We start from the raw sequence: 10,221 nt of genomic DNA, 5'->3' as shown, positions 1-10,221 counted from the left end.
TATATTTGTATTTATGTTGTATATTTTTTTATTTCGTATTTAGAGAGAGTATTATTTATTTTATTATTTAGGTAGCTTTTCACTCCCTTTCTTTTGTTATTTAATCCATTTTAATTCTGCATTCTTTGTCGACATATGTTACGTTTGAATAACTTGTAACTGTTCTCTGCACTGAATCCATAAATAATAATTACAATTATTACAGTCGTTAAGTGCTATGTCAAGCATATAAACACTTGGTTTCCAAACTAACAGTGCCTTTGAAACATGTAAAAAAATATTCAAATGTCTTTATGTAACGTGGCGATCGAGGAATATTCTAGAATGCGGGACGGGGGTCGGTAAGCGTTACCTTTCGGCGCATGCGCAGTGCCCTTGCAGACATTTCTTCTTCTTCACGTGGATCGCAGGAGTGAAGTGGTCCAGTGTGACTGTCTTATGCTGATCTGCCGGACGCGCTTTTTCATAAAGATCAGCTAAAATGGTAAGACGCGTATGTTCATTTATCTAGCTGAGTGAGTTGTTTCTATAATTATTTGACTTGTGTGACTGAGATAGCGCAATGTTTTAGAACCCTCCATCGATTGCAGCTGCAAGGTCACGGTTAGGAATGGATTCGTGCTCTGAGTTAATATAACCGAATGATGCGATGCTAAGTTTGTTACTTAGTACACGCAATGTTTGTGAGAAAGGTTTAAAATGGCTGGTTTGCTGTGAGAAGGATTGGTGATTTCACATGTAACTCCCGTTTGCTTTCATGTAATCTTATCAAGTCGTTGGTTTATAGACAATTATTGTTTAAAAGGTGGTATATTTATTTGACAACAAATCCAATTTTATTTTATATGTCAGTCTGTAGAATGATAATTTCTGTTCACGCGTAGAATGTATTTGTATTGCAGGCATCAGTAATATCTTGCATGTGAAAACTCAACATATTTCCATTATCATAACTTCAGGTTGTCACACTCTGCTCGGCTCCAAGATCATTACAACCAATAGCGTTTCAGCAAGATATGAACTTCCGGGTCATTTTGAATGGAGGCGAACACATGTGCATTGTGATGTACAGTAACTGTGATTCTTTTGTCTTCGGTTAAATTGAGGCGTAGAGATGAAATATTATCTTAAGAAAGGTTGGCCGTTTAGTTGTCTGTATTAACCTTTTTGATAAATGGCCATATAGCATATTAATTAAAAATGCTTATACTTTATTGGTTACCAGACAATAACGAAAGACATTTGTGACAAATTTATGAATTGCCTTTAAATGTATTATGAGGCCAGACGAAATGCACAACTGATTTATTCTAGAATCTTCTACATTCCTAACATTCAGCCTTGGGGTTTATCATGTTGCCTGTCCTTTTGTCCTTCAGAAGGATAGTAAACTTTTACAAAACCTCCAAACTTCTCTTCTCCCCCACATGAACCCTCACCATCTCCTATCCCATCTACTCTCCCTCACACATGACCTTCACTCAAGGACACACACACATATATATATATCTGTTCTTGGACAAGCAGCTGCTCTTGTCTTTGAAACTTTGTGAACAGTGACAGTCAGAGCTTTTTCTCTCCAAGGTATCTGTTTTAAGTATGCATCGATCTAATTTAGTAGCCTAAAATTATGTGTAGAAGGTAAACCAAAGATTTTAAGAAGTCAACTGAAGTCAAGAACGTATAGTAGTGCATTTTAGAAAAGCATTACGTGGAGGCCTGCTTTTTTTAAAGTAAATGTATCCAAAATAGTTTTTGATTCATATTATTTTAACACTTTTGATCATAGATTGACAATTTAGCAAAAACTGAAGAGGAGAAGGAAGACTCTTTGCTAGTCTGTAATGCTCTCTAGTGGTAAATCTTTGGAACGCTGCTTTGTAGTGTTGCAAAACATGCATTGATTATTTCTACACTGTACTAAGCATGCCTTTGCCCCAAAGCAGGCTTTCCGGAAATTTCTTCCCATGTTCGACCGCGTGTTGGTAGAGCGGCTAGCTGCAGAGACTGTGACAAAAGGAGGCATCATGATTCCAGAGAAGTCTCAAGCCAAAGTGCTGCAGGCTACAGTGTTAGCCGTGGGTCCTGGATCCACCAACAAGGTAGCTTTTTTTTACACTTTCTGATTTAAGCATTTCTTTACAGTGTGTGAGATAGAGGCTGTACCTCAGAGTTTAAATGCTGTCTGTTTTTTAGGATGGGAAAGTAACACCTGTCTGTGTCAATGTTGGGGATAAAGTTCTGCTGCCGGAGTATGGAGGAACTAAAGTTATTCTTGATGATAAGGTTAGAACGTTTTGCCATGATTAGATCATCAAATGATCGATTTGTTTTTACTTTTTCATTATGTACTTCTTTGTATAAATTAATATGTATCCATTATTTAGCCCATTTTATAGCTCTTGGCATTTTATTATAGACCTTAGTCAGGTTAGACACCATATTAAATATATATATAAGGTCTATATAAAACATGTAACCAAAGTAATTTTTTATAATTTGTATAATATTGACTTGATTTTACAATGACCATTCTTATATTTTTATTTTCTTTTGTAGGACTATTTCCTGTTCCGGGATGGAGATATTCTTGGTAAATATGTAGAATGAAGTCTGCTTGTTCCACAACCATCTGTGTCAATCTGGAGTTCATAGAGAGAATGGTTGTTCCATGTCTGTTTTCTTTTTTTTTTCTATGTCACTCAATTGTAAATAAGTATGATCAAGTTTTGTTTAAAATAAAGTGATGTTGATGTTTCATCTTGCTTCATGGAACAGTTTGAAATTGAACACGTGAATGCTGAAACATGGAAATGGACTCTAAATTGTGTGGATTAGGATACACACAAAATGAATTGCAATTACTTTATATTCCATATTCATGAACGGCTCGTTTTCGTGTTTGGTCAAGTATGAATTGTTCTTTAATTCTAACTTTCTAGAAGTTTATAATGGATTTTTTATTTTATTGTGATTATAAAGTAATTAGTGAACTAATTATAGGGGTTGAAAATTAATGCGTTTTACAGAACTTTTTATTCCCTGAATAATTTCCTTTGAGTTATGAATATGTGCTGCAGGATGTGATCAGAAGGTATAACTAAAATAATTATTGTACAGTGCCTTCTAAAAGTAACCGAACTCCTAGACCTTTTTATCACAATTATATAATAAAAGTGTTTTTCAACTGCCATGACATTTTTATTCATTAAAAAAGATTAAAATGTAAAAAAGAGGCTTTTTCTTATTTGACGTGATTTAGAATAATCAGTAGGTGCATATCTACAGTATTATTAATGAATATATGTAAGAAAGAAACAAATATTTGGTAGCACACTCTATGAATTTTGGATTACTGTGGCTATCATTTAAATAAAAAAAATGCATAGAATAGATCATTGATTTGTCTTCCGAGATGAAATTCATTTTCACAGTGGGTACATATCTAACACAAAGACAACTGCACAGTACATATGAACTTATCACAATACAATAAAAAAATCACAACAAATGCAAGAGTGTAAGATGATGGCTGATTTCCTGTGTTTAAGGCACGTATAGCTATAGGAACAAAACTTTTACTGTAGTTAGTCTTCCTGCACATCGGTAATTATACCTTCGGCCAGAAGAAAATGGGCTCAAATACAGATGGAGTGGGTGATCTGGATCATTTAGGATTAAATGTGCTTTCCAAATCATAGCTAAAGTGACACAGTGACAGTCTGATAATTTAGGAGTAGGAATAGAAATAAATATGAATGGACCCAAGGCTTTGTGTTTGTACAAGAATGTCCTTGAGTCCTTTAAAAAATAAACTTCATGGCTAATAATCCCTGCAGAACTCCATTAGTCAGGTTTTTTTTTTGGAGTGGCTAGATGGAAGGAGTGAAAGCCATTTGAGATGCCACCTGGAGTTTCCCCACAGGTCAGGGGCCAACTACATAAACAGCTTATTACAGTCATCCGTTTTTGTTTGTTTGTTTTATCAGTTGCATAACATCTTTGATTCAAATTTGAGAATAAAAGTGAGACTGATTAGCCCGCTAGTCGGTCAGACTAGTTCGTCTTAAGTATCAACATAATGGCTGTTAATACAACAGGCCCCAGGTCAGTTAAAACAGTTTAAATACAGTAATACAATGATATTAATACATGTTAATTGTGACTTCATTTGTTGTCCAATATTTGGTCACTGTATCGGAGTTCTTCCTGTAGTAGCTCTACTCGTCCATTGGGGGCGCGCTGTCAATCAAACTAAATCTGTCGAGATGGTCATGGCGGAGGGCACAGCTGTTCTGAGGAGGAATAGACCAGGCACTAAGGCGAAGGTAAAATGAACAACGAGTAACACTTAAAAGCGTTCTCTAAACTCAATCTCACTTAATATGTTCGTAGAGAATATTCTAATGGCAAATTACATTTTAAAAAAAGATTTGTTCTCCTGCGAGCGGAAGCCGCAGAAATGCTAAAGAGCTAAGCTAGCAGTTAGCCGAGAAAACGAATGATTCCCAAATGGAGGGTTTTAGCTGAATATCCTGTTCAATTTAATTGGTCATAATAGGATTTATTTTCCTTTTTGAAAGTAAAGTACTTCGTGTTAAAGTTGTATTGCAAAATGCTTTTGCTGCTGTTGAGCTGGGATGCGGTTTTGTGGCATGGTTAGGTTAAGGGGTATGCAAAATATATTATGTATGTTCATATTCAACAGTCTAAATATAGATGTAATTACATGCTGTTTTTGTAAATATACTATGTAATTCATAAGCACATTTCATAAAACGGAGTATCGGCTTTGCTTCTACTGCACTGCCTATTGTCAAGTTATTGTCCTGCCTATTTAGGCATCATTTCACAATCCTGAACCTCTTGAAAAGTAGGAAAACACTTCAGTCATGAAAATTATTTGGTAAAAAAACTATTTTACCAAATATTTTTGTGCTGTATTTTTCTGCTTAAAGCAATTGCAATCAGGAATTGCTACCCATCTTTGAAAGCAGCTCAGAGTTTTTGGAGTCATTACTTAATTTCAAGTGAATGTTAAGCTTGATAAATGACAGTGGTGATGACGAAGCAACTACTGTTTATTCAAACAGCATTTCCTGCTGTGGTCAGTAGGAGGCATCTTAAGACAGTTTCCTAAAAAGGACAGTGAGAACAGCGTCAAATAGACACTTTATGAAAAGATCATCTCTTTCCCACAGAATGAGACTTTCTTGTGTCACCGCTTCACTCGTTTCGTGATGAAGTACAACCTCATGTCTAAGGACAACCTCATTGTGCCAATCCTGGAAGAGGAAGTCCAGAGTGCCACTGCTGGGGAGAGTGACGCCTGAGCTGCATCTCGTGCATTTTGAGCCTCTAGCATCCAGACAGCAGAGGCATACAACTTTAGTCATTTGACATATGCTACTTTTCCACTCACTAATACTTCGTTTGATCCAAATTTCATCATTCAGCTGTAACAATCAAAATGCTACATCGACAGCTCCTTGTACATATCTCACTCCATCTCTATTGTAAATCCTGCTTAACCAGTAAAAATTTCCTTTATTTTTTCCCCTCACTAGACTATAAATGAGTCTGGTGATATTCACCGTCTTTTCCCTCGTTAAGTTATTACATGGGTGAAGGGCTCTTATCCAGTTCGCTTTGTCCTTTTTTTTGTTTGTTTTTTTTAACTAAAATGTATGGTATTTTCATTGTCAATTGTTAATAAAAGACTTGTACCTAGTCTACGCTTATTCATTAGTTTTTTATGCCATGGTCAACTGCTAAGCGACAACACAAACAGCCACTTTGATATGAGGTAAATACCCATTTAATAAAACATTACAAAAACAGCCTGAAACATGTTCAAATACTACAGTTGGTAAATAATACTGATCAGTTCTTGCATATTAGATGTTAAATATCTTGAGCTCAGCTTCTGGGATTGAAGGAACATCTCATTAGTTTCACCATGGCTTTAACATTTACAGCAGCTTGATAGTCTGTTTTGTGAACTAAAATGTGCTTATTCTATTCTGCCATTCCTCAAAGAGGGATAAACATGGTCAAGGCAACATAAGACGTGAAAAATACAACCCTTAACATGGTTAAAATTCTACAAGAATTCTAAGGTGGCAAAAGCAGCACCACTGCAGCTCAGTTTGAAAAATCCAGCCAGATAAATCGAATTTGACCACCTAGCTGGGAAGAACTAGTCAGTTTATACTAAACAAAAGGAAGTACCCTGCTCATAGTCCCATAGCAGTTATTGAACTGAAATGCTGCCACTTAACATGCAAATCATAGTGTTATTACTTTTCCCTTTTGGGTAACGATGAAATTTCAAGCTCTAGCACCACTTGAGCTCACGGCACATATCAGATAAACCAGACTACAGCATCAAATTCAGCATTTAGTACAGGCTAGTTCATGGATTCCAGCCTGAAGCTCTGTAGGTTTACAGTGCATATGCATTTTCCCTCAAACACAAAAAGCATCTCAAGCTAAATGCAGCGTTCCTGATGTTTTCACTCTTAGGCCTGGAAAGTTTCTGCAAGAAAATGTAAGCATGTTGCAAATCTGCACACCAAGTAAACGTTTGCGTCCTGCAGAAGGGCTGTTTGGACACTCAGTTCCTGAGTTCGTTACGTTGAACTGTTGCAGGTGAACAAAACTGAATTGTCAGCTGGTTTGGAGTAAAAAAGAATAGCAAAAAATGAACAGTGAGGAAGGACACTCACAGTGATTAGGAAAAAAAGAGTGTTGGAGCTTGACAAATGTGATGTGAACTGGACATGTGGTATTGTGTGAGTGCTGTGAAATGCTGTTGATGTAAATAACTGAATTTCAGTGCTATTTTTGATACTTTGTCAAAGTATCATTGCACATAAACTTTGTGCTTTCAATTAAAAATAAATGAGTAAATAAAACCGGCCTCTGATACGTTATGGCTTGTTAAATTATTTACAAAACGTTAAAAGTGCTATGAGTCTGTTTCTAATACAGGAACACAAATCTCTTGTGGTCTGGTGATGTGGTAAATTCTAGGGCAGCTGCCACTCTCAACCGCCAAAGATTTCTGACAGAACTTGAAAGAAATTGCATCTTTGAGTTGGTCCATCACATACAGGTGACTTCTGCAGCCCCGTCGTCCGGCTCAAATCCTCCCTCATCTAAATGGGACAGCACACTGGAATACCCCCCTCCAAACACAGGGAAACCGCCGATTCCCCCGGAACATGGAGACGACAGCTCTGTGTGCGGTTCATCCACGCCCCGACTCACAGAGTGACTACATACCTCTCGCCGCGTAGATCCCTTGAGGAACAAAAACAAGAGGGTTGAGATGCAAAATAATGTCAAAATCTGTCAATACTGCAATTTTTGGTAAATTTTAGAGAACAAATGGATTAAAAGATTTTAATGTCCTTGTATGATTGTTTTTTTTATTCATAAAAAAATATTGTTAAAGGTGACCTATTATGCCCCTTTCTACAATATGTAATATAAGTGTCAGGTGTCCCCAGAATGTGTCTGTGAAGTTTCAACTCAAAATACCCCACAGATCATTTATTATCTCATTTTGAAAATGCCTATTTTGAGAGGAAGCAGAAACACTGTTTTCGTGCATGTATCTTTAAATGCAAATGAGCTGATGCTCCCCGCCCCCTTTTCCAGAATAGGGCTGTTCCTTTACAGCTTTTAAGTCAGATACTCTGATAAAAAAAAACATCTGTTTAGTTTTGATTGTCTATCGCGCTGAAATCATGCGTTTTAAAGCCATATCAGTTTAAACTTCTGATATAGGGTTTTCTGAGCGCACACATCCGAAGCACGCGCACAGAAAGCGGCTGTCATAGCATGCAAGTACTAAACTAAGCTCTCTTTCATGTCTTATTGCGCTTAAACTGTCAAATACAAAAAAATTGTTAAAAACACACGAGTTACAAAAACAGTCGGTTATGTCTGTGAAGGTAAACAGCTGGGAAATAAATCTCAGGTTTATTTTAGATCTGTGTGGCAGCAGCGTAATAAACAGTAAATAAATAAATCCACTGCTGTCTTGTCTCCTCTGAGGTTGGTACTCTAAATAGTGTTCTGTGCTCGTCTGTGCAGCTAACAATAGAACAGTTAGGAGCATGCTTAGTTTCTGCCATGACGTTAGAACTGGTACACCGTTGTGGCTTGCGAAAAGTGTGGCGCCGTGAGTGGAAATGTGCATATTAAGGGGCGGTGATATTATAATAAGATCCCTTTGCCACGTCACAGAGGGAGTGAAATCTGACGCGCTCGTCTTTTCAGACACTTGCAGAAAAAGGCTTCCCAAAACAAAGTTACTGGGTTAATCTTTTTCACGTTTCCTGGGTGAAAACGTCAGATTTTCATGATATGTCACATTTAACTGAAATTTTAAAAATTATTAATTTTTAATAAAGCTAAAATAAAATATAAATATTAGAAAATCTAATGTCTTTTTATTTGTATTTATTAGTTTTAGTTATGTTAATAATTCATGGTCAACTGAATGATAATCAGAAGAGTTGCCTTGGCAACTAGCTGAAATAAAATGGCTTAATATTTTATTTTAGTTAATATTTAATTTGTTTCAAGTAATGATATTGTTTTAGCTGATGATGATAACCTTTCTGTTAACTAACTGAAACAAGCTACTAAAGCACTAAAATGACTAAAGCTTAAACTAAACTAAAATAGAAATAAAAATGAATTAACACTAAAAAGCAATTAAAAAAAACTAAAAGCACAACAAAATCACTGAAGTAATAAAATAAAAACTGAAAATATACAAATAAAAGCCAAATCAAAATACGAATAAATACAATAAATGTATATATGAATATAATACTAAAATAACAAATGTTTGTGAGTGGTTGTTCAAAATTGTAAAAATTTTGGTTGAACTATCACTTTAAAAGTTGGTCTTCCTCAAAAAAAGGGACTGCAAATAGAAAATGGTGTCCTTGAAATATGCCTGATAGACTAAATTACAAGTAAAGCAACAGATTTACAAATGTAATTGTTTAAAATGACATTAGCAAACAGGCACCTGGTTGTGCTGTGGTACCGTTTGGCCTTTGGCGGGTCTTTGCAGGAAGACAACTTGCTTGGTGGCGAGATTCCCTTCGCTGCAGGAAAAGACAAATACGGTGATGGGGTGTAAAGAAACATGATTATATGGCTTGTACTGTGAGGGTCCCACCTGTCATGGCGAATAATTGGGGTGGGCAGCACACACGTGAGCAGCCAGCCGAATTCTGCTAATGTGTGGAGCAGAGGACCATAGTCTGTCTTTACATCTGAACCCTGTGACACAAACAGGAAATCATTAAAGACAACATAAAATGGCACACACTTAACTTCCTTCATGTGATAATTTGACACCTTTTAGGCATTTCATACATGCAGTCACACCTCTATAACGGTCCACTGTTCCACTACAATAGTGTCATTTGCAGGGGGCGCTATGCTTTTCTCCTCATAGACAAACAGCCCCTCTAGAGACCTGGGCACTGGCTCACCTGTAAAAACAACCATTATACGTCTACATCATACTGTAGGAACTAGTAAATGACAATTCACAGCTAGATTTTTACATCGTTATGTCTGGATGTTCATTTAATCCTTCAAATGCCTAACCTGGAGCATGAGTATTATTGAAGATTTCCATTTATCATTATTCAGATCTGAATGTTAAAAGTGACCCACTGAACCACTGAGACAAAATGTGTAGCTCTTATTTAGTCAGTGCTGGAAGTATGTCAATGACCTACAAAAGATAATGAAACTGAACTACTTCACAGCTAGATAAATCCATGTGCACCAACATGTGTGAGAGGATGAAAGAAGAGTGAATAAGATTGTAGAGCCAACACTGCGAATATTACAGAGAACTTTTCTGCAATTAAATTATACATCCTTTATAATATATACAGGTAGACAACATACACATATAATAATGTTCAAAAGTTTGGGGTAGGTAAGATTTAAATAATAATAATACTTTTATTCAGCAAGGATGCATCAAATTTATCAAAAGCGACAGTAAAGACATTTGTAAGATTTCTATTTTTTTTTTAAATGCTGTTTTTGAACTTTCTATTAATCAAAGAATCCTGAAAAAGCATGTATCCACAAATAACATTTAACTGTTTTCAACATTGATAATAATTTTTAAAAAAATTCTTAAGCACCAAATCAGCATATTTGAATGATTTT

At 36.0% G+C, this 10,221-nt stretch overlaps 2 protein-coding genes across 4 annotated transcripts in view; one reads left to right on the top strand and one right to left on the bottom strand.

Moving 5' to 3' along the window:
* Positions 1-10,221, bottom strand: part of rftn2 (raftlin family member 2) — a 37,031-nt gene that overhangs the window by 10,916 nt on the left and 15,894 nt on the right. Inside the window, exons 6-9 of one of the 2 annotated variants that reach the window (XR_001610308.1) lie at positions 9,418-9,524; positions 9,206-9,309; positions 9,053-9,131; positions 6,763-7,305 (exon numbers count right to left, since the gene is read on the bottom strand). Coding sequence is in view for 1 of the 2 variants with exons in the window: in XM_016286428.1 (XP_016141914.1) it covers positions 7,108-7,305; positions 9,053-9,131; positions 9,206-9,309; positions 9,418-9,524 (488 nt within the window). In the remaining variant the exon portion in view is untranslated. Of the gene's footprint in view, positions 1-6,631; positions 7,306-9,052; positions 9,132-9,205; positions 9,310-9,417; positions 9,525-10,221 lie in introns of those variants that run through there. The other variant, XM_016286428.1, reaches the window with a different exon arrangement.
* Positions 342-2,760, top strand: LOC107595852 (10 kDa heat shock protein, mitochondrial-like). 2 transcript variants are annotated; one of them, XM_016286431.1, is made up of 4 exons: positions 342-484; positions 1,947-2,102; positions 2,197-2,286; positions 2,560-2,760. In XM_016286431.1, the coding sequence occupies exons 1-4, from the start codon at positions 482-484 to the stop codon at positions 2,608-2,610; spliced, it is 300 nt and encodes a 99-aa protein (XP_016141917.1). In that variant the 5' UTR covers positions 342-481; the 3' UTR covers positions 2,611-2,760. The 2 variants fall into 2 exon arrangements, with proteins under 2 accessions (XP_016141917.1, XP_016141916.1); XM_016286430.1 differs by having other exon boundaries at positions 344-484; positions 1,944-2,102.

This window comes from Sinocyclocheilus grahami, unplaced genomic scaffold, assembly GCF_001515645.1.
Source record: "Sinocyclocheilus grahami isolate Dianchi unplaced genomic scaffold, SAMN03320097.WGS_v1.1 scaffold209.1, whole genome shotgun sequence".
Taxonomy (NCBI): domain Eukaryota; kingdom Metazoa; phylum Chordata; class Actinopteri; order Cypriniformes; family Cyprinidae; genus Sinocyclocheilus; species Sinocyclocheilus grahami.
This window is presented reverse-complemented; position numbering and strand designations above follow the sequence as displayed.